Consider the following 24,050-nt stretch of genomic DNA (forward strand, 5'->3'; position numbering starts at 1 on the left):
GGTGATTTCTATTGGAGGGGATGTGCCACATAAGTCCGGGAACCAGAGCCAGCCCTGGACCCAGGAAGATTTTAACAACTGCAAGAGCATGTGGCTGATTCCTAGTGCAGAACGTGACTGTCATTTTCTGCATAACTTGCCCATCAGTACCAAGGTAGCACCTTCCGTCTGCAGAGGCTGTCTCGGACACTCAATAAGGCTCTTTGTGAATAGGAGAAAACGTCTCAGAGCCAGTCTGCCCAGTTCTCGTGGCCACCTTCGGCCATCTGGAGCAGACCCGCCCATCTCCCTTACCTTCATACTGGACTTCCAAGTGCATCGTGCAGAGCACCTTCAGCACGCAGTCCACGATGCTGGGGTGTGTGGTCCCGATGATTGACTGGCAAGACAGACAGGGGAACAAGGTGGTTACTCTTTCCATCTAGTCCAACTGAGAGAAGTGAAAAGCTGACTTCCAAACAGCCAGGTGGCCTGGCTGAATGGGGAGTTGGCAGGGACAGGCGAGCAGCAGTGAGTCACAGGGCCTTGGCCCCCACACTGAAGAGGTTCATTTCTTCTGGAGAGGAGGGGTGGAGATGGGCAGCCGGAAATCTCCCGAGACTCTGCCAAGGTTGCCACTGGACCGCCTGGCTCAGGAGGCACTCAGTGGAGGCTAGCCGGCCATTGCTAGAAGTGCAGACACCAGTTGGCCATCTGGGATGGGCACAGGCCCGAGAGAAGGGAACTCATCTAAGATCCTAAGTCTCTTCTTCAGCAAGACCTCACCCAATCAGGCAGCCCCCCGCCCCATCTGCATCTTCCACCCCTGCCTGCGCATAGGGTTCCTGTGCTTCGGCGTTAAACATCCTCACACTCACCCAGCTTCAGTGCAACTGCCCTTCAACTCTGTCTCTTCTCACTACTGCTCGCTCCCTCTTTATACCTAAGCTTCCGAGGAGAAGCCACGTCTCTGTCCTCCATGTATCCTTTGACAGGAGGCTATAATTTTTGTTTTTCTGCCATTGAATAGTCCCCCAATTCACCAAAACCTTTCCTGCTGGGCCCAGGTCTGTTGTACCCACACAATCTCTCTACTGTATTTGAGCCAGCCGATCATGTCCTGCTTCTTGAAACTCCTTTCCATTCATTTTCACAGATCTGTGCTTTTCTGTTCTCCTTCTACGGCTTCTGGTTCTTTTTCAAAGAGGCAGCATGGTATATGGAGAGAATAAGCTCTTGAGGTAGAGCTGGATTTAATAGTCACTTAGTAAATATCTTCCATGTGAGGCCTTGAATAAGTCACTGAACATCCTTCTAAGGCTTGGTTCCATCACCCGTCAAGGGGATAATAGTCCTTGTCTCCATCAGCCATTGTGAAGACTGAAAGAGGCAGTGTAAGTAAAGCCCTGAGCACAGTGAAGGAGGCACTGAAAACATGGGAACTGGAAATAATAATGCTAATTAGATTTTTACTGGTCTTCTTCCTGAGCTCATCTCTCAAATGTTGGTGGTGTTCCTTCTCTTCTTACTTGGTACACTCTACCTGGGTGATCTTACTTACTTCTACTCTTTCAGATACCACTTCTCCACTCAGAAACTCCAACAAAAGGCCATCTTCATTTGAGTCTCTCTGGAGCCTCAGACTTTAATTTCCTGCTGTCCTATGGGCGTCTCTACTAGATGTCCCCAGCAGTGATTCCTCAGTGCAGCTAGGAATCATCATTGCCTGGGGAAACTTAAAGGCCCCCTGAAAGCTGTCAGATTCTCTGGGAGCGGGGCTCAGGATTTAGTATTGTTTGCATAAGTGACCCATCTATATCTTTGCAACCAACTTGGCCTGCTGCTCACATGGGCCCTTGGGAGCCATTGAGACTCATCAAGTTTATTGGGTAAAAACCTAACTCCTCCAAAAGCAAATCCATGTTTCCTGTTCTCTTGGTGGGATACAACTCACCCACAAAGTCCAAAACTGGTGTCTTCTTGATGGCCTTTCTTTTTTGTTTTAAGATTTTTTAAAAATATGGACCATTTAAGAGCGATGGGTCTTCATGGATGTGGGGCTTTCTTTAGTTGTGGGCTACTTTCTTTATTTTGGGGCTACTCTTCATTGCGCTACTTGGGCTTCTCATTATCGTGGCTTGTTGCAGAGCTTGGGCTTTAGAGGGCACAGACTTCAGTAGCTGTGGCTGTCAGGCCCTAGAGTGCTGACTCAGTAGTTATAGTACATGGGCTTACTCTCCTCGAGGCATGTGGATTCCTCATGGCTGAGGGATTGAACCTATGGCCCCTGCATTGGCAAGCGGATTCTTAACCACTGAGCCACCAGGGAACTCCCTAAAGTCTTTATTGAATTTTCTATAATATTGTTTCTGTTTTATGTTTTGCTTTTCGGCCATGAGGCATGTGGGATCTTAGCTCACCAACTAGGGATCAAACCCCCACTCCTTGCATTGGAAGGTGAAGTCCCAACCACTGGACCACCAGAGAAGTCCCTCTTTGATCTTTTAGTTGTCTATCCGCCTGCAGCCCCTCCTGGAGCTGTACTGAGAGCTTTAGATGGTTCATCTCAAAACCTCTCTTGCAGTCATGGTGTTCCCGCCTCACTAGGCATGGTGTCTTCATGTGGTCATCACCATGCCCCAAAGCTGACCTTTCTGTATGCCAGGGCACCCAGAGGAAGGCAGGAGCCAATGGAAGAAAGGCAGTGTTCCCATGCATTGGAGATCTGGCTCCTTTCTTCACTTACATGCAGCCTACAATGGCACCCTGCTTCTTTCCCTATCAAACTGACTCCTTTAATCTTTTCTACGGTCCTTCCATCATCCTTGTTGCTTGTCTCAACCACTTTTAAGTCTGCCAACATCTTTCTGATCCTTAAGTAAACAGGACAAATCAGTCTGCTGGGAGACACGAACTCTGCCCTGCTCTGGCCTTCTGGAAATAACGCTGATTGAACAGCAGACAGGCAGTGGGAGGCTGAGCTGTTTCTCATGCCTGTGTGGAGTGCAACTGTGGAAGGTAATTGTCAGATTACTGAGTTGGAATCAGAATCACTGGAGTGTGTGGTCTGGGCTTACCTGGGCAGTCCTGAGTGTCTGCAGGGCCAGCTGCTGAGCTTTCGGGGATGCACACGGCAGCAGAGCTATCAGACCTTTGTACACTTGATTCTGGTACTTGGGATTACCATGGATCAAAGAATCCAACAGGACCTGCACTTCTTCCTGAGTCTCTTCTGACTTGGACTTTGCTAAAAATTCTGCTATGGATCGTACACCTGAGCAAAGGAGAGAGGAGATGCCAGGTGGGAAGGGGTTTATGAAAAGTATCCTCACTTGAGGTTATATAATATGAGATAATAGGATTAAGATCTATTTAACCAGTCCTGTTCAAAGCAACATCGAGGCTCTGTTCTCATGCTGCATCACTGTTTTTTTCATCTCATGGTTATGTATCCGGAGGATTTTGTTTCAACCTAGGCATGTTAGCTTGTCAAAATCTGTTTTCAAATTTAAAATGGCTCTGCAAAATGCACAAATAAAACTTGCCTGTTTGATGGTTGTATGATAACTAACACATAGGTAGCAGTCAGCACTAGATGTTTTAACAAATTCTACTATATTTAGTCCTGGAAACTACACTGAGAGAGAGGTGTTAGTCCCATTTTATGAATAAATACACCAAGGCTCAGAAAGACATGAGAGAAGGGCAGTGAGGGATGCACCTTAGAGAGGGGTGCGTGGAGACGGCCTCTCCCGTGCATGTCTCAAGCAGAGTGCTTGGGGAACACCCTGAAGTGACTGGGTGACTTCCTCTCCTAACTGCCCTGGAAGCTCTCTGAGGATAAGGACTGTATTTTATTTAGCTTTGTATTCCCAGCACCTTAGAGTATGCATGCGTGCTCAGTTGCTTCAGTTGTGTCCGACTCTTTGCAACCCTATGGACTATAGCCCACAGGCTCCTCTGTCCATGGGATTCTCCAGGCAAGAATAATGAATGGATTGCCATGCCCTTCTCCAAAGGATCTTCCCAACCCTGGGATTGAACCTGCATTTCCTGTATTGCAGGTGGATTCCTTATCATTGAGCCACCAGGGAAGCCCAATTTAGTGTATACCTAGCACCATATTTAACAATTTTAGTTCAATTTTATTTCTAGAATTATTCACAAATGACTCAATAACTCTTTGCTGAATGGATGCATGAAAAAGGATATATTTGAAATGAAGTATTTCCAAAACTACCACGAAAAGATATGAGCAAATGATGAATCAGGAAAGTCATAAATCTCGGTCTTCTGGTGGTGAATATGGATGGGAGCTAAGTGAGTCCACTCTATAGAATGCTTCCTGTGCAGCCAGGTCCCTGGGGCATTTTCCTCTAGCAGTTCTGGGGGTCCCCAGGGAGATGGGGCTGGGGAGTGACACCCTCGTCCTACATGATACCCACCGTAGCTTTCACAGATGAGCTCCTTGTACTTCCTGCCGGAGTTTGCAATCACCTGAAGTAGCTTGATGGATTCCTTCTTGTCCTCCTCCTTGATCTTATTCAACGCGAGTATTTCCAAGAGTGTTAGGACCCCTCCAACCTCAAGAAACTCTATGAGGTATCGATTACTGTCCAGAGAAATAGAAAAGTAGAAATAAGACACTTGTCAATTCCTTGGCACTAACCTTTCTAAGGTTATGATGCTTTTGAACTATGGTGTTGGAGAAGACTCTTGAGAGTCCCTTGGACTGCAAGGAGATCCAACCAGTCCATCCTAAAGGAAATCAGTCCGGAATATTTATTGGAAGGACTGATGCTGAAGCTGAAACTCCAATACTTTGGCCACCTGATGTGAAGAACTGACTCTTTGGAAAAGACCCTGATGCCGGGAAAGATTGAAGGTAGGAGGAGAAGGGGACGACAGAGGATGAGATGGCTGGATGGCATCAGTGACTCGATGGACATGAGTTTGAGCAAGCTCTGAGATTTGGTGATGGACAGGGAAGCTTGGCATGCTGCAGTCCATGGGGTCGCAAAGAGTTGGACACAACTGAACCAAACTGAACCTTTCTAAGAGATCTCAAGGACCTTTCTTCATATAGTCCTCCTATCCAGGAAATTTTCATGGATAAAGTGATACATTAGTTAGGAAATTCTTCCTGCCAGAAGGAAATGTGAAAGTCAAATACAATGGCCATTTCCTGTGCTTGACTTTCCAACATCTGTGTCTCTTCTTGAAAAAACACCTCAACTGTCCCTTGGGGAATCACCCCTTCACCACTCATAAGCCGTGTGGTTTTTGGAGGGTGAGCAGATGACGAAGAGTATGTCATCCTGACTGTAGTAATTGATTTGGGGCCAGATATAAGTTGGTGTAATGAGGCTCAGGATTTTCTTGGGAACCCTTGGGAAATACATGCTTTCTTTTTTTCACATGTTCTCTTAAAAAATTTTTTTTGGGGGGTTGCACTTCATAGCATGTGAAATCCTAGTTCCCTGACCAGGGATCAAATCTGTGCCCCCTTGCATTGGAAGTATGGAGTTCTAACCACTGGGCTACCAGGGAAGTCCTACATGCTCTATTTTTGATGTGACTGAGCTAGAAGGATGCAAGTCTGGAGCGTCTGAAGACCACAGCACATGGAGGTCTATGAATATAGAGGAGAACAGAGCTGAGAAATGAAGAAAAAACTACTGATATTTTTTGGGTCCTTGGATCTAGTGAACCTGGAAATATGGATTTCCATCCTCCGGACATTTCAGTTAGGTGGGCTAATAATGTTTACATTTTCCTTGTCCAGTATGAGTTGAAAGTGAAAGTCGCTCAGTCATGTCCAGCTGTTTGTGACCCCATTGACTATATAGTCCGTGGAATTCTCTAGGCCAGAATACTGGTAGCCTTTCCCTCCTCCAGGGGATATTCCCAACCCAGGGATCGAACCCAGGTCTCCCTCATTGCAGGCAGATTCTTTACCATCTGAGCCATGAGGGAAGCCCAGGTCCAGTATGAGTTAGTTTCCTGTAATTCACAACCAACAGGATGCTGACTAGCAAAGTATCAATGGAGCACATGAGATGGAGAAGCAGCTAGGCCAGGACCACAGGTGCGACCACCTCTGGGTCCATTTTCAGGGCTACTAGATACCCACCGATAAAAGAAAGTCAAGGTCCCATGGGGTGGGAATGCCAAGGACACCGTGAGCCCGGTAGGCCACTGAGACTCCAGAATCTCTCTAGAACAGAACTCACCTGCTTACAGCTGATAAGAAGACGCCAATGGACCTGAGCAGCTTATCTAAAGGCGAACCAGTCATGTAGCTGTACGACAAGTTAAAGAGTGAATTTCAGGGTGGTTTTCCGTCCTGTGTCTGATCCCTGATACCACCTATGGCCCAGGATGACCAAGAGCTGAACTGCGTCCTTTATCTGAGAGGGACTACTAGGTTGAAGGGACAGGTGGATGAGGGGTGCTGGCAGGCGTGTTCATGGTTCTCCAGGAAGCTCTTCTGGGGCAGTTCAACCACCCTGGCCCTGATGGGCTCTCTAGAGGGTAAGAGGCTTTGATGAATAGAAGGTGCAGGAAGAATGCTGGGGGTCAATTTCACAATCCTCCCTATGCCATGACCATTGTACCCTTGGGTCTCAGCACAGTTCATTACTTTGTACCTCATTCTTGGACTTCTCTAAAAAATAATCAGCTTCATCATTAATTTTCAATTTTGCCTTGCTCAAAGCTTTATACTGGAAGTCACTATCTTTATGAAGAATTGTGTGTCTTCCTAATAAGAACAACAGGAGATGGTGGAAAAATTAAACTCTGATTTAAAAGAACCTCAGTACTTAATGTTATTTTTTAATGTGAGCTTTTGCAAAAAGCTTCAATGTAATAAAGCACCCAGAGCACGCATCAGCTTGGATGCAAGGTATGAAATCAAGCCACAACAGAAGAGGAACCAGTCAACAATTACTAGGCTCATAACACATCACGGGCTCTTAGAACACTTAAGAAATTAGCTGAAATTATTGCAGCTCATGGAGGATGACTGAGAGCTTCCAAGACTGATAAAGGCTAATGTAATGGGTTGGAGGTAATGGTGCTTTGTTGGGAAGGGAGGGTGCATGAGGCAAATTATCTCTGCTGCACCCTGGTTCCCAGGGTGCCAATAGAAGTAGAGACAGATTGGCTCATTAGGAAAGGCTCTTTACTGCAAAAACAGTGTTTGCTCTGGAGCCAGGCTCCCCTGCCTGTTGCCATTGTAGCTGGGGCCAGGCTACCAGCTCATCACCCTGCTTCCCTGAAACCCATGCCCCCATTCCTGCCCCATGCCTCCTCAGTGCGGGCTGACCAACTTTTGACACCTTCTTTTTCCTCTGTCCCAGGCTAGCCTTATTATCATAACCACTCACTATATGTATTTCTGGTCCATTATTTCCAGCAATTAGTTCCAGAAGTTTGCCACTTCTGCCAAGCTATCAGCAGGAGCTAGCAAGTGCTAAGCATTCATTGTGTGCCAGGCCCTGTGCGAACGGCTTTGCCTGCCTGGTCTCAGTTACCCTGCAGTGGATGCTATCAGTATTTCTAGTTTCTTCACGAGGAGATAACCGCAGACAGGTTATCATGACCTGTCCAAGGTCCCCAAGTTCACTGATGGAACTGGTATTTGAACCTAGGCAGCCTAACTCAGAGTCTGAGTTCTTACTGTCAGGCCATCCTGCCAGACGGTCTCCTTAGATGGTGTTGGAAGTGGGACCGTGGCAGGGAGACCCTGAGGTAGAGTGGATGATGTCTGGATTTGGGGCCAGTGTCTATCTGTGTAGCTGTGCTGTGCTGTGCTTAGTCGCTCAGTCGTGTCCAAGTCTTTGCAACCCCATGGACTGTAGCCCTCCAGGCTCCTCAGTCCATGGGGATTCTCCAGGCAAGAATACTGGAATGGGTTGCCATGCCCTCCCCATCTCTGTGCCTACTAGTAAATTATTCAACCTTTTCAAGGCTCATCCTTCTAATCTATAAAATGGGTCAGTACCAATCACCTATTAGGCTTGGTGTGAGGCTCAAATGAGATATTCGTATGGTACACAAAGTTCAGTGCTTAGAGCATAAAAAGACTCAATATATGGTAACTAATCATTTTTGCCATTATAATATATACATCCTTAGTTTTACTGATCAGTTCTGGAAGTTCAAGTTTAAAAAAGGGGTTTGAAGCTAAGGTGGAAGGAGGTGGCAGTCAATTTTATAAAACATGATGATGGTATATTGATTGGTTTTCCTTCAAATCCACCATAACTAGAGGGCTGGAGAGCAGTGGGGTGGGGGTCACTGATTCAAAATACAGCATTTTGAAGAGACATTCAAAATGCTATGTGTCTTCAGCCAGTCTGTTTTCTCTGTTGTATGACAAGGCCACAAAAAGTTAGGAAATTATAAAGTTCAGGTGTAGAAACTGCATATACAACTATATATTAAAAGCGTGGTTCAGGAGTTCCCTGGTTGCCTTTTCAGTCTCTGGTCGGGAAATGAGACCCCACGAGCTGTGTAGTGTGACAAAACAAACAAACAAACACGTTGTTCATTCAATAAGCGTTGACTGAGTGTCGACTAAATGTCTGGTGCTCTGATTGATACTTAGGATATGGAGAAAAATGATACAATGCCTCAGTTAACCAGTGCAATGATTGAGGAAGAAAAGAAGAGGGCTGAAGAGAGAATTCTTGGAAACACTAACATTTAAGGGGTGGTAGAACTTCCAGATGTTCAAGCTGGATTTAGAAAAGGCAGAGGAACCAGAGATCAAGTTGCCAACATCCACTGGATCATCGAAAAAGCAAGAGAGTTCCAGAAAAACATCTACTTCTGCTTTATTGACTACGCCAAAGCCTTTGACTGTGTGGATCATAACAAACTGTGGAAAATTCTTAAAGAAATGGGTATACCAGACCACCTGACCTGCCTCCTGAGAAATCTGTATGCAGGTCAAGAAGCAACGGTTAGAACCAGACATGGAACAACAGACTGGTTCCAAATTGGGAGAAGAGTACATCAAGGCTGTATATTGTCACCCTGTTTATTTAACTTATATGAAGAATATATCATGCAAAATGCCAGGCTGGATGAAGCACAAGCTGGAGTCAAGATTGCCGTGAGAAATATCAATAACCTCAGATACGCAGATGACACCACCATTATGGCAGAAAACAAAGAGGAACTAAAGAGCTTCTTGATGAAAGTGAAAGAGGAGAGTGAAAAAGTTGACTTAAAACACAACATTCAGAAAACTAAGATCATGGCATTTGGTCCCATCACTTCATGGCAAATAGATGGGGAAGCAATGGAAACAGTGACAGACTTTATTTTGGGGGGCTCCAAAATCACTGTAGATGGTGACTGCAGCCTTGAAATTAAAAGACACTTGCTTCTTGGAAGAAAAGCTATGACCAACCTAGACAGCATATTGAAAAGTGGAGACATTACTTTGCTGACAAAGGTCTGTCTAGTCAAAGCTATGGTTTTTTCCAGTAGTCATGTATGAATGTCAGAGTTGGACTATAAAGAAAGCTGAGTGCCAAAGAATTGATGTTTTTGAACCGTGGTGTTGGAGAAGACTCTTGAGAATCCCTTGGACTGCAAGGAGATCAAACCAGTCAATCCTAAAGGAACTCAGTCCTGAATATTCATTGGAAGGACTGATGCGAAGCTGAAGCTCCAATACTTTGGCTACCTGATGCAAAGAACTGACTCAGTGGAAAAGACCTTGATGCTGGGAAAGATTGAAGCAGGAGGAGAAGGGGATGACAGAGGATGGCATCACCAACTTGATGGACATGAGTTTGAGCAAGCTCCGGGAGTTGGTGATAGACAGGGAAGCCTGGTGTGCTGCAGTCCATGGGGACTGCAAAGAGTTGGACACGACTGAGCAACTGAACTGAAGAAAGACCCTGTAATGGTTACTGAGAAACAGTGATAGAAGGGAGAGGAGAGGAGAGCTTTAAAAGGGGCAGTGGTCAAGCAGAGCCAGGGCTCGGGTATGAGGTGAGTGGTTCACTTTCTTCTGGTAGGTTTTTTTTTGGGGGGCCATGCTACGTGGCTTGCAGGATCTTAGTTCCTTGAGCAGGGATTGAACCCACACCCTGGGCAGTGAAAGTGGAGAATCTTAATCTAAGTGCCAGGGAATTCCCTCAAGTATGAAATTTAAGGGCCTATCAAAAGACTCAGTGACTAAATACTATTTCCTGCACTATTAAAAAAAAAGAAAAATAATACAAATATCCACGATGAATAAAGTATTAAAGTTTTGGGACTTCCCTGGCGGTCAAGTGGTTAAGACTTCACCTTCCAATGCAGGGGATAAGGGTTCAGTCTGCGGTTGGGGAGCTAAGATCCCACATGCCTTATGGCCGAAAAAAAAAACAGAACATGAACAACAGAAACAGCATTGTAACAAATTCAATTAAGACTTTAAAAATGGTTCACATTCATCAATCAATCAATATCACAGTTTTAAATAAAGCTAGGATCTGACTCTGAACACGTATGACTCTGCCTTACTCGCGTCACCCTTTGGTTGAATGGAAAATGTTGTCAGGTTAGTGACAGCCTTGGTGAGGTTAGTGTCACGAGTTAAGGGGACAAAGTCAGATGGTAGTGCTGATGTTTTTCAAAACACCACTTGTGGATCACTGGCATCAGAGTCACCCAGCGTATTTTTGACCAAGACTCCAAGGACTCACCCTCAATCTACTAAATCAAAACTTGGGGGTTGTGTGCGGGGGAGTACACTTGTTATCTGCATTTAAAACCTCTTTTATGCACATTAATGTCTAAGAACATTGGAGTTAACCCAAAGATGTATTCAGAGGATTCCCTTTGGACTGTGTCCTAGGTCTGAGTCTGATTAATAATTTTTATCAACGATTAACTGTAAAAAAAGAAAGCTGTGGTTACATAAGCCTTTAGTTCTGCTTAGTTGCAGGTTCTCTGGTTCAATCATTCCCTTGTTCAACAAACATGTGTTAAGCACCCTTTATGTGCCAGGCATGTGCTAGGCGTTAGAAATGCAGACATGAGTAGAACAGATGTGATTCTTGCCCTTGTAGAGTTTACAATCCAGCGCGGGAAGAGAGATCAATATCTCAGTTTAAAGCACCATGAATATATTTAACAGGGGAACATAAACTAGTCTGGGACTCTGAAAAGGGCTTCCTGGGAAAGTGATGCCTGGATTGAGACCTGAATAATAGAGAGGAATTGGTCAAATAAAGAGGAGGTTTAAGGGAGAGGGTTCAGGCAAAGAGACAGATACATAAGAAAAAGGTCTGAGGACTTCCCTGGTGGTACACTGGATAAGAATCTACCGACCAAAGCACAGGACATGGGCTCAGTCCCTGATCTGGGAAGATTCATGCCGTGGAGCAACTAAGTCCCCGCACCACAACTACTGAGCTGCGCTCTAGAGCCCGTGAGGCAACTACTGAAGCCCGTGCGCCTAAAGCCTGTGCTCCACAACTAGAGAAGCTATGGCAACGAGAAGCCCGTGCACCGCAACGAAGAGTAGCCCCCGCTCACCGCAACGAAAAGGAAGCCCGTGCACAGCAACCAGGACCCAGCTCAGCCAAAGATACATAAATAATAAATAAATAAAAGAAAATGTTTGAGATGAATAATGCTACCACCCACCACTCAAACTACCACCATGATGGGGACTACATCTGTCTTCGGCCCCCATCTGCTGCTGGGGCTCCTGAGCACAGGCTCCTCAAACACAACGTGTCCCCAGTCAAACACATCCACTCCAAACTCACTCCTCTCCTTGTATTCTCTTCCCATGTAATGACACCCCATTCATCTAGCTTCCCAAGCCAGAGACGTGAGAGTCCTTCTGTGGGAGACAAGTGGAGGTGGCAGCTGTCTGAGATATGAAACTCAGATTCCAGAGAAATGTGGGCAGGGGACACAACTGAGAGTGCTTAAACTGGAGTGATGGCAACATCCCAACAGTGGTTAGATCACTTAGGGAGAATCTGAGAGTGAGCAGAGAAGATGGCTGTGCCTAGAGTCCCGTAGAACACCGAAGTTTAAGGGGTGGCTGGAAGAAGCACAAGCTGGAATCAAGATTGCCGGGAGAAATAGCAATAACCTCAGATATGCAGGTGATACCACCCTTATGGCAGAAAGTGAAGAGGAACTAAAGAGCCTCTTGATGAAAGTGAAAGAGGAGAGTGAAAAAGTTGGCTTAAAGCTCAACATTCAGAAAACAAAGATCATGGCATCTGGTCCCATCACTTCATGGCAAATAGATGGGGAAACAGTGGAAACAGTGTCTGACTTTATTTTTGGGGGCTCCAAAATCACTGCAGATGGTGACCGCAGCTATGAAATTAAAAGACACTTACTGCTTGGAAGGAAAGTTATGACCAACCTAGACAGCATATTGAAAAGCAGAGACATTACTTTGCCAAAAGTCCGTCTAGTCAAGGCTATGGTTTTTCCAGTGGTCATGTATGGATGTGAGAGTTGGACTGTGAAGAAAGCTGAGCACAGAAGAATTGATGCTTTTGAACTGTGGTGTTGGAGAAGACTCTTGAGAGTCCCTTGGACTACAAGGAGATCCAGCCAGTCCATTCTGAAGGAGATCAGCCCTGGGATTTCTTTGGAAGGAATGATGCTAAAGCTGAAACTCAGTACTTTGGCCACCTCATGCGAAGAGCTGACTCATTGGAAAAGACTCTGATGCTGGGAGGGATTGAGGGCAGGAGGAGAAGGGGACGACAGAGGATGAGATGGCTGGATGGCATCACCGACTCGATGGACGTGAGTCTGAGTGAACTCTGGGAGTTGGTGATGGACAGGAAGGCCTGGCGTGCTGGGATTCATGGGGTCGCAAAGAGTCGGACACAACTGAGCGACTGAACTGAAGAGCAGCAGGATGGACAGAAAGAAAGGAGAAAACCAAGAGAATTGGTATCACAGAAACCACAGGAAGAGTGTGTGTGTGTGTGTGTGTGAGTGTGTATGTGTGTGTTTGGTGATGTGGTCTACAGGGCTTCTTTTTCTTTCCTTTTTTTTAATTGAGGTACAATTTACATAAACATTACATTAGTTTTAGGGAACAGTGTTTTGAGAAGTGGGAATGGTTTGTGTGACAAATGCCACTGAGAGGTCATGTATAAGGACTGAGGATGTGGTCACTGGGTTTCACAATTAGAAAAGCATTGGTAACCTTGGCAAGACCTGCATCAGTGGAGCGGAGGAGTCAGAAGTCAGACTGCAGTGGGTGGAGGAGAAAGGGAGGTGGGGAAGGTCAACAGCCTTTTCCACAGGCTTCAGCACAAAGGGCAGAAGCAAGGTGGAATATAGGTTCCAGCGAGGACTGAATTTCAGTTTTTAAGTTAGAAGAGATTTGAGCATACATAAATGCTGATGACAAAGCTGGTAAGGATGAACTTCCCTGCCGGTCCAGTGGCTAGGACTCCGTGCTCCCAATGCAATGAGCCTGGGTTCCATCCCTGATCAGGGAACTAGATCCCACATGCCACAACTAAAGATCCCAAATGCTGTAACTAAGATCCAGTACAGCCAAATAAATTTTAAAAAATATGTATATATATATTTTAAACACCTGGTAATAAGGCAAAAGTAAAGTCTATAGGAGAGAATGAATAAATCCTTGGGGAGACAGGAGGGGATTCAAGCATAGTACAGATAGAAGATTGGTCCTAGACAAAGAACACCCACTTCAGCTCTGATGGGAGCAAGAGAGGTTAGCAGAGAGAATGAGGATATATTTACAGGCTGGAAAGACAGGATGCTGAGGGAGTTCTTGACTTCGGGGATGGTATTTTGATCACTATTACATCCTGTTCTAAAATCTGAGAGATAGTCAGGGGAAGCACTCCCTCAACAGTCTTCATTCCTTTTCTTTTGCTGCTGCTGCTGCTAAGTTGCTTCAGTCGTGTCTGACTCTGTGCGACCCCAGAGATGGCAGCCCACCAGGCTCCCTCGTCCCTGAGATTCTCCAGGCAAGAACACTGGAGTGGGTTGCCACTTCCTTCTCCAATGCATGAAAGAGAAAAGTGAAAGTGAAGTCGCTCAGTCATGTCCGACTCCTAGCGACCCCATGGACCACCTAATTGTCTTCCTGTTCAGCAAAGGATACGTGAGTCTCAGCCAGGTGGTCAGGCGGACCAGGAACAAGCTAGCTCCCTGGGAAAACTCCTGCTCCAGCTCAGGGGCAGTCTTGCCTTGGTTGGCTTCGATGAAATTGTTGAGGATGTTACTCCTGGCGACTTTGCCAGCATTGTCCCAATCCTGTAAAAAACTCAAGAGCCGGCTGATTGCTGCCTGCTCCTTTATAGAAGTCATGATCAGTCAGTCCTGAAGCTGGCTACAGAGAAGGGAGAACAGACAGGTTACCAAAGTATTCAGAACCGTGCAAGGCCTGTAGTTATTATGCTGGAGGCTTTGCTTTCCCAGCAGTCATCTGGAGGCAGGGTGAGCCTCTGTCACCCATATGGCTGTGGTGACGTTCAAAATACTCCTCTACAACTGGCCACCTGCTGCTCAAACAGGGAGGATCCAGCTATGTTGTCATGGAGTCGAGAAAATATATTTGCAGCTCTTTGGCTTCTCTGCTGGTGCCAGTGACTAAAAGGACCATAGGCTCCAGTGGATACGAAGATGCCAGAGAAAAATCTGGCCTCTCTCTGCCCGCACCTCACACAGCATCAGAGACTGGGCCTTTAGAGACTCAGCCCCCTCTTATGCCAATCAGCCGAGGTAAAATGTTACTCAATCTTATACATTGGCTTTTAGGCTAACTCTTTTAAAAACAACTTTTTTTTTTTTAAGTTAGTGGGAAGAAAAAGTTCTCATTCCATAGTTGGATTAATGGGCTGTGGTTTGTAGGAGTCTGTGTCCTTGGGAGAGTGTTTTCAGTGGGGGAGGGAAGGTTTAAAATAAACCCGTTTTCCAAAAATAGTTGTGATTGAAAGTGTTATTATCCATAACAAATGTTAGTGCTGATGGGAGAGAGGCATGTGTGATTCTTTTGTCTAACAGACAAGTGAAAGTCATATTTCACATTATCATGGGGTTTTCTGTGATTTACAGAATATTTGTGAAACATTACTTGCAGGGCCATGATTGATATGGAGAGAACAGCTTGTTGGTAGGGGAGATGTGTATTTCACGAAGACGGTTCAACATGAAATTTACAGTCCCATAAAGTGCTCCTACATCTTCGCCAGAGATCTAGTTAAAAGGACTTTACAGTCTGAAACATCCTAAAATTGACTCTAAATTAACGTTTCCTCACATGTATTTGAGATATTGATGGGGCCCAGCTATCAGAATTTTATTAGGAAGCAATAATCTGAGGCCTGCTAAGACAGACATACATACACACCGACCTCCACTGCACCCCGGAGGGCAATGGGTATGTTCTCCCAGGAAGGGCGTCCACGTAGTCTCAGGGATGGAGTCAACCAAGATAGCCTGTCAGCATTAACATCCAGGTGAATAACTGTGGATCAACTGAAACACAGAAATGACCAAAACCTCTCATGGGATCAGGCATCCATCACTGTGAATGACATTACAGCCCCAAGTCTGAGAATAACTTACAGAGGCCATGGCCACCTTTAACAGCCAAATCGGCCTCAAGTAAATGGGGATGCTTTGGCTGTACTAGACCCCAGGAGGGAGGGGCTGAAACACCGCCATCGGCAGGAAAACATTCGTGCCCCTCCCCTGCCGTGGATGGACCCTTTCTAGGATCAAAACTCAGAGTGCTATCAGAGATGCACCTAGCGATTCTAGAATACTGCAGGTGAGAAACTTTCAGCTGAATGCTCCATATTATGGTCCCTTTAGGTTTCCTTGGATCTGTCTTCCTCTATCAGTTTCTAAATAAATAAAATAAATAAATAAAAACATTTATTTTTCATAAAAAAAATGTTTGCCCCAACAATTGAGGGACATGACTCATTCCATCAATTCTCACACATGTGCAGCTATCTGGACCTGGGGAGGAGGACTCACAACATTCTCAGGACATGTTTCCCGTCCTCCCTCCAGGGGGGACATCAGCCGCCAAACCAGGGTCAGCCAGAGATGTTTGTGTTTCTTCCAGCTTCAAGGGCCAAAGCCAGAGAGAGTTCCTCCTTCTCTAAAGGAGGGCCTTCAGATCCTTGAGGAGGTGTCTGAGTTGCCTCATGGCCCTCCTGGACAGCAGGGGTGGCCGCTCCAGGGTCACCACACCTGGCACGTCTGGATCACCTTCTTCAGGGTCTTCACCACCTCCATGCTCTTGTCCTTCGTGGCCAGGGCGAGGAGAATGGCTCTGTTTTCCAACTTCTTGAAACACAAATGCCACCAGGTTGTGAAGACATGGATGAGAGGCTCATCCTTCCCGAGGAGGACTTCAGTGGTCAGCACAGGCTTGCCGATGTCACTGGTCACACTGCTGGGTTCCAGGGAGACCAGGGTACCCATCTTCCCCAACTCGCTCACCATCACCAGTATGCGACTGCTGAAGGCTGTGCAAACCACCTGGGTGGGGACTCCACACACCACTGCAGTCTTCTGTTTGGATATCACCAATGATCTACCTTCCATAGCTAAGTCTGCTCCATGGCACCCAGTTCACCATGCTGCGTCCAGTTTCTTCTTTTTTTTTCCAAACAACAAAAGAAACTTGACAAATGGCAGCTTTTTTAATTAAAAAAAATTTTTATTGGAGGATAGTTGCTTTACAATGCTGTGTTAATTTCTGCTGTTCAGTGCAGTGAATCAATTATACATATACATAAATACCCTTTTTTAAGATTTCCTTTCCATTTAGGTCACCAGTGGCTTTAACGGTTATAGTGATACAGTTGTAAGTCATACCCATGTAGTAAAGTGCTGTGCAAGCTGCTGAGGGCGGCGAGGAGAGGCATGAGGCACGGCCGTGGCCTGGAGGAGCTCCTAACCTTACGGTAGACGGGAAGAACACCGGGTTTAGAGCCAGACTGGGCTCAAGGCCTGGCTGCCCACCTGATATCTAGTAAAAAGGTATAACACTTGCCTTCCCCTTTGCCATCCTCCAGTCTCACTCCAGAGGCAACCCACTTTCAACTCGTTTGGTTATTTCTCCTGGTGCCACCTCTATACGTCCAAATAATGAGTTTATACTGCTTGCTACAGGCTGAATTCAACAGATTCATATGTTGAAGCCCTAGTTCCCAGTACCTCAGAATGTGACTCTGTTTAGAGACAGGGTCTTTATTTTTATTTATTTACTTATTTCCAAATCAGAGTTGCATTTTTTGTGGTTGTTGTTTGCTTTTTAATTTTTTATTTATTCTTTTTGGCAGCACCATGTGGCATGCGGGATCTTAGTTCCCAGACCAGGGATTGAACCCATGTCTCCTGCAGTGGAAGCATGGAGTATTAATCACTGGAATTAGCCACAGGGAATTCCTTAGAGAGAGCGTCTTTAAAGAGGTAACTGAGTTAATGAAGTCATGGGGGTGGGCTCTGATCCAACATAACTGGTATCCTTACAAATGGAGCTTAGGACACCAACACAGGAAGAGGGAAGACCATCTGAAGATGCCTGAAGGTGGCCATCTGCAAGCCAAGGAGAGAGGCCTTAGGAGAAGCTGATCCTGTGACACCTTGATCTTGGACACCTTTATCTGAGGTGCAGAACCATGAGAATAAATTTCTATTGTTTAAGCAATAGAGGGCAGCCCTCACAAACTAATAATTGCTACTACCTGATTCATCAATTTTAGGCAATATTTATTTCTAATTCTGAGGAATTAGCTGTCTTACTCCACTCTAAACCCTATTGTCCTCCCCTCATTCTCACAATATAGTTTTCCACAATTTATAGTTAATCTATATTTAGTGTTTACATTATTGATCATGTAAATAAACACTGTTCACTCAAGCTGTAAACTACTATTATGTTTTCCTTCTCTTAAACTTGGTTTTATCTGGAGGTAGTAATTGTTTATTTTTTCAACTGTTTAATTTTCTAAGTACTAGAGCTGTTTTCTTCCAAATATTTGAAACACATAGCAACAATCTTCCCAAATGCTCAGTCTCTAACTGATCAGTCCCATCTTTTCCCCAAAGACCTCTCTCTCATGAACCTCTTGTCTTTCTGTTCCAGTTTGGACTGACTGTTTGCTAAGCCTGGTACACAAATGTTGTCCTGGGATTTCCTTTTGCTAGTCTTCTCTGTCCATCGTCCTATTTTCTGGGTCCACCTCATCTTCTTTGGTTTACTCTCTCATTTTGTTGAAGCACATTCTCCAGTAGCTTCCTAAGTAAGGAAATTTTTTCTGTGTCCTTGAAAGTCTGAAAGTATTCTGACCTCATGTCAGATTGGTTGGGTGTATGATTCCAGGTTAGCAACAAGCTTCCTTAGATTGAGCCTCCCTAGGCTTGCTGTTGAGAAATCTGACATTCTGATTTCTGTGCCTTTGTCTGTGGCTTGTTTTTTCCACTCCTGATGCTTTGAAAACCATTTCTGAAATTGTATGACGATATGCTTTGGTGCTTGCCTTTTTCATTTATTATACTGAGACTTTGGTGGGCTGTTTTCAATAGGTATTGTTTCCTTCAGTTTTGAAAACAATTTTTTTTTTAGGAAGTTGATTTAAAAAACTATTTATTTGACTGCACGGGGTCTTAGTTGTGGCACACAGGATCTTTAAGTGCAGCAGGTGAACTCTTAGTTGCGGCATATGGGATCTAGTTCCCTGACCAGGGATCAAATCTGGGCCCCCTGCATTGGGTCCCAGTCACTGGATCACCATGGAAGAACCTCAAAAATTTCTTTATCAGGCAACAACTAGATTTGTCATTGAGAAACTCTTAAATGTCAGTGGAGGTTTTTTCTTTTTTTCCTATCCCCACCTGGGGTTCTCAGGGCCTCTGGAGAAGAATTTTCTACTTTCACAGGGAGGATGAGAGGGTAGGGGCGCTAAGTGCCTGGCAGTTGGCATCCTGGGGGGAAGCGTGGGGGAGGGCCTGGGGCTGTCACTATGAAGTAGACAGACCTTCCCTCCACCCCTCAGTTGTCCACCCTGTACCTCTTCCCTGCCCTTCAAACCCTGCTTGAGATCCCCGAGTATGGAAGCCTCCGGAGTTCCTCCATATGCAGCAAGGCATTTGATAGAGTTGTTTGGCTTTGTTTTGGCTGTGCTGGGTGTTTACTGCTGCTCTCGTGTTGCGGGGGGCGGGGGGCTACTCTTGTGGTTCAAGGGCTTCTCATTGTGGTGGTTTCTCTTGTTGCAGAGCACAGGCTCTAGGGCCCTCGGGCTTCAGTAGTTGCAGTTCATAGGCTCCAGAACACGGGCTTAATAGTTGTGGCGCATGGGCTTAGTCGCTCTGAGGCATGTGGGATCTTCCCGGGTCAGGGATCTCCTGCATTGGCAGGCGGATCCTTAACCACTGGACCACCAGGAAAGTCCATAGAATTATTTGGCTTTTGAGAGCACAGCTCTGGGGCCACAGCAAAGGGCTCTGCACACGGACTCCAGCCAAGCACCTGTGTTTAACCCTGTGCCTCCAAGCTGACTTTCTGGGGTAACTCATGTTTCCCAGGCATTAAGCCTCTTGAGGTTAAACTGGGTGAACTGATTTGCTTCATGTTGGTAATCTTCCCTGGTTGGCACTTAGTCTGTAATTTCTTGCAAAGTTTCTATCCAGGTAACGCTTCGCCACCTGCCTTCCAAGTATCTGTTGACTTTCATCTGCTACTGCCTCCTTTTCAGAGCTTTTGTGTTTCTTTTAATATTTCTTCAGTGTTAAATCAGTGAAGTTTTGAGAGGTAGGGGGAAGTAAAGGGGGGGGCAATCATGTTCAATTAAGAGACTCCAGCCACTTATTTATTTTTGTCTCAACTTTTCTTCAAAATAAGATTTGATGGGAATTCCTTGATGGTCCAGTGATGAGGACTTGGTGCTTTTACTGCCAGGACCTGGGTTTCAATCCCAGGTCGAGGAACTAAGATCCCGCAAGCCACTCAGGGTGGCCAAGAAAAAAAAAAGAGAGATTTGATGATGATTGAAAAAACCAGTAAGTACAATTTTTAAAAGAATTAAAGAAAATAGTGGGGAAGGGGGAGAAATGTACCAATTTCAAGTTCCTATTACATCTGTAGGTTTTATGACTCCCAAATCCATCAGTTCAGTCACTCAGTCATGTCCATCTCTTTGCGACCCCATGGACTGCAGCATGACAGGCTTCCTTGTCCATCACAAACTCTCGGAGTTTACTCAAACTCATGTCCATTGAGTCAGTGATACCATCCAACCATCTCATCCTCTGTTGTCCCCTTCTCCTCCCGCCTTCAATTTTTCCCAGCATCAGGGTCTTTTCCAAAGAGTCAGTTCTTTGAATCAGGTGGCCAAAGTACTGGAGTTTCAGCTTCAGCATCAGTCCTTCCAATGAATATTTAGGACTGATTTCCTTTAGGATGGACTGGTTGGATCTCCTTGTAGTCTAAGGGACTCTCAAGAGTCTTTTCTAACACCACAGTTCAAAAGCATCAGTTCTTTGGCGCTAAACTTTCTTTATAGTCCAACTCTCACATCCATACACGACCACTGGAAAAACCATAGAACATGACTAAATGACCACAGACATCTTCCTTGGTAGGTTTCATACATCCTTCAATGAGCCCCATCATCAAGGCCTCCCACCTGCTCCTGTGCCTGTGTTGGTCCTATTTCAATGTCTGTTATCACTCTCTGGTCACTCAAGAGAAGTCTTTGCTGTATTCCTCTCCCTTGCCCTCCTCATCAGAACTGTTGCCAGACTCCTGCCAATTAGACCATCGAATTCTCCCTCAGATTGTCTATCTCCATCTCCACTGCTCTGTTGTAATTTACCCCCATCCCTCAGGGGGATCCCTGCTTCAGCCTCCTAACCGATCTTCAGGTTTACCCCATCCTAATCTCCACAGTGATGTGAAAGTCTTTTTTTTTTATCATTACAATAAAATGTGCTTTATTTTTTTATACAGTTTTAAAGGTTACACTCCATTTACAGTTATTACAAAATATTGGCTATATTCTCCGTGTAGCGATGTGAGATTCTTTTAAAAAAATGCAAATCGGGCAGATTTGCTTAAAACTCTTCAGTTGTTTCCCATTACCCTCAAGATAAAGTTTCAAACGTCTCAGGCCAAAGAACGTCTTCCATGTACATTTTTCCACAATTGAAATCTGACTCTGTCCCCAGCACCAGTCCATCCCCTACATTATGCTTCCAGTGGGAATTAAGAGGAGACTGCTGGCTTCCCCTTACTTCACACACTATTCTCTAAGGTCCTCATACTGTTTCTCTGTCACTTCCTTTCCTTTGAGGTCAGGCCTCCTGTCTTTCACCCTCTCCCTTGACCCAGGCTGATTCCCTGGCCACTCCCTCCTGCACTAAGCCCTCCTGTTTGCCCACAAGCTGCCAGGCAATTCCAACATCAACCTGTTCCATCTTCATGATTTTGGCCAGCATCATCCCTGGCACATTACGATATTCAACAAGTGTTATTTAAATTGCCATTCAACACACTGTGTTCATAATAAGCACTTTACTTTCCTAAACTCCACATAGTAATTAATTAAACAGACGTCCTGGGTGCCAGTCCTAGCCAAGCACAAGGACTGGTAGTGGTTAACATAACAAATATAGTCTTTGCTCTCAAGGTGCTTGCTGACTGATGAGGCAGAGAGAAAGGCAACCAGGTGATTTTATTGAAAAGTGCAAAGTGCTCTGATGGGGTTAAACCCGTGATATGTTGGGGCTCACAGGAAAGGCACATGATCTGGACTCCAGTGACCTCTATCCAATTTGGCATTCATACTCACGGTCCACAGCCTAAACTTTGTGAATGGCCTGGGAAATCTACAACTCCAAGCTCCTTACCCTTCCACCTCTTCCCTCTGTTCTCAGGAGATCTACTTGTGGGCTCAGCAAAAAGTTATAGGCCATTAGGCAAGAATGTCCTCACAGTCTCTTCATTCTTCTCGTGTTATAGAATCCATATCCATCCTTCTCTTTTCCTTCTTTACCCCTTTTTACCAGAGCTCTGCACCTACCAAACCAGTCTCCTCTGGGCCATCACTCCATCCATTACTCTCTATTCCCCTGGGTCCTCAACTGGTCTCTTTAATTAGGCATTTTTCTGTTAACTTACTTAATTCTTACCAATCCTAAAATAAAAATAAGCAAAAAGAAGAAAAGAAAAATCACTTATCTCTACCTCCTGTCCCCCTCCAGTCACCTTTCTGGTTTTCTCACTTCACAGCAAAGCTTCTACACACTTTCTATCCCTCCACAGGCCATTTTCTCCTCAACTCACTACAGTTCTGTTTCTCTGCCACCCCTACCCCTACAACTTGCATTACTTCAGCCATGTCTCTGATAACCTCCTAATTGTGCAGGTCAATGAAGAGGTGCAGGTCAATCTTGGAGAAAGCAATGGCACCCCACTCCAGTACCCGTGCCTGGAAAATCCCATGGACGGAGGAGCCTGGTGGGCTTCAGTCCATGGGGTTGCTAAGAATTGGATACGACTGAGCGACTTCACTTTCACTTTCCACTTTCATGCATTGGAGAAGGAAATGGCAACCCACTCCAGTGTTCTTGCCTGGAGAATCCTAGGGACAGAGGAACCTGGTGGGCTGCCATCTATGGGGATGCACAGAGTGGGACACGACTGAAGCGACTTAGCAGCAGCAGCAGGTCAATCTTAGTCCTTTGCTCACCTGTCCTGTTGGGGCAACAACTAACATCACTGGCCACCTCTCCTGCTCAAAAGGCTTTCTTCCCTCATGCCTCTCCACCCCCATCTTCTCTTGGACAGCCCGCATCCCAGGCTGCTGCCTCTCTGCTCTTTCAGTCTCCAGTGCCTGTCACATTGTATGTAAATCCTCAGTAGATTGTCTCAGATGTGACTAGGAATCCTTCTGGCCCACTGCCAACCTCACTATCAGCAACTCCATTCAATGTGAAATTCAACACAGTGGCAGACAAGTGCGTCCCATCCCACAAGCCCCATCCCTCTAGAGATAACTAGGAAAGGCACAGTTCCTGCCCTAAGTGGGTAAGGTTAAGTGTGGCATAGAGCCTGTAAATAAGCAAGTTTAAGTCCAATAGTGTAGTAAGTGCTAGAATGGGGCAAGCAACAGGATACTGCAGGAATGTGAGCAAGGGACACCTAACCCAGCTGTTATGGAAGATTTCCAGAGGAGATGCCAACCAGGCTGAAAGGCATCTGCAGCTGGCAGGTGAAGAGGTGAGCAAATTGTATTCCAGGCAGAGGGAATAAAACATGTAGAAGCTCAATGGCACCCCACTCCAGTACTCTTGCCTGGAGAATCTCAGGGACGGGGGAGCCTGGTGGGCTGCCGTCTCTGGGGTCGCACAGAGTCGGACACGACTGAAGCGACTTAGTAGTAGTAGCAGCAGTAGTAGTAGTAGTAGTAGAGGCTCAAAGGTATGCAAGTTTAAGGCATATTTAATGAATTGTGAGTGGGAGGCAGTGCAGTGCAGTGGCTAGGAGCACAGACACAGGAGTCGGATGATCTTCTACCTCCTGCCTGTGTTATCTCATGCAAATTACTTAACTTCTCCAGGCTTCATTTCTCTTACCTGAGAAGAGGGGATAATAAGAGTTGACTCTCATAAGGGTCAACAAATTGCCTAGCATATAGGAAACCCTTGGGCAACAGGAGGGTATTGAAGGGCTTTAAGTCCAGAATGGTGGGCTTCCCTGATGGCTCAGCGGTAAAGAATCTGCCTGTCAATGCAGGATACATGGGTTCAATCCCTGGGTTGGGAAGATCCCCTGGAGGAGGGTATGGCAACCCACTCAAGTATTGTTACCTGGGAAATTCCACGGACAGAGGAGCTGGGTGGGCTACAGTCCATGGGGTTGCAAAAGAGTCGGACATGATGTAGCAACTAAACAACAACAACAAGTCAGTGTGACAAGAAATGACTTTGTCCTAGAAATATCATCTTGACTGCAGTGCGGAAAGGTGATCAGGACCGGGCAAGACTAAAGGTGGGGCAGCAGTTAGGAAGCTGTT

At 45.7% G+C, this 24,050-nt stretch overlaps 1 protein-coding gene and 1 pseudogene across 6 annotated transcripts in view; both read right to left on the reverse strand.

Annotated features, from left to right (window-relative positions):
* ARMH1 (armadillo like helical domain containing 1) overlaps positions 1-24,050 on the reverse strand; it is a 62,245-nt gene that overhangs the window by 31,473 nt on the left and 6,722 nt on the right. For all 6 annotated transcript variants that reach the window (XM_061412152.1, XM_061412150.1, XM_061412153.1 and 3 more), the window contains exons 2-7: positions 15,369-15,492; positions 14,117-14,344; positions 6,213-6,281; positions 4,425-4,591; positions 3,057-3,253; positions 295-379 (exon numbers count right to left, since the gene is read on the reverse strand). In XM_061412152.1, the coding sequence (XP_061268136.1) occupies positions 295-379; positions 3,057-3,253; positions 4,425-4,591; positions 6,213-6,281; positions 14,117-14,322 (724 nt within the window). In that variant the 5' untranslated portion in view covers positions 14,323-14,344; positions 15,369-15,492. The remainder of the gene's footprint in view (positions 1-294; positions 380-3,056; positions 3,254-4,424; positions 4,592-6,212; positions 6,282-14,116; positions 14,345-15,368; positions 15,493-24,050) is intronic.
* LOC133244676 (proteasome assembly chaperone 3-like) lies at positions 15,898-22,557 on the reverse strand (annotated as a pseudogene).

Source organism: Bos javanicus, chromosome 3 (genome assembly GCF_032452875.1).
Source record: "Bos javanicus breed banteng chromosome 3, ARS-OSU_banteng_1.0, whole genome shotgun sequence".
Classification (NCBI taxonomy): Eukaryota; Metazoa; Chordata; class Mammalia; order Artiodactyla; family Bovidae; genus Bos; species Bos javanicus.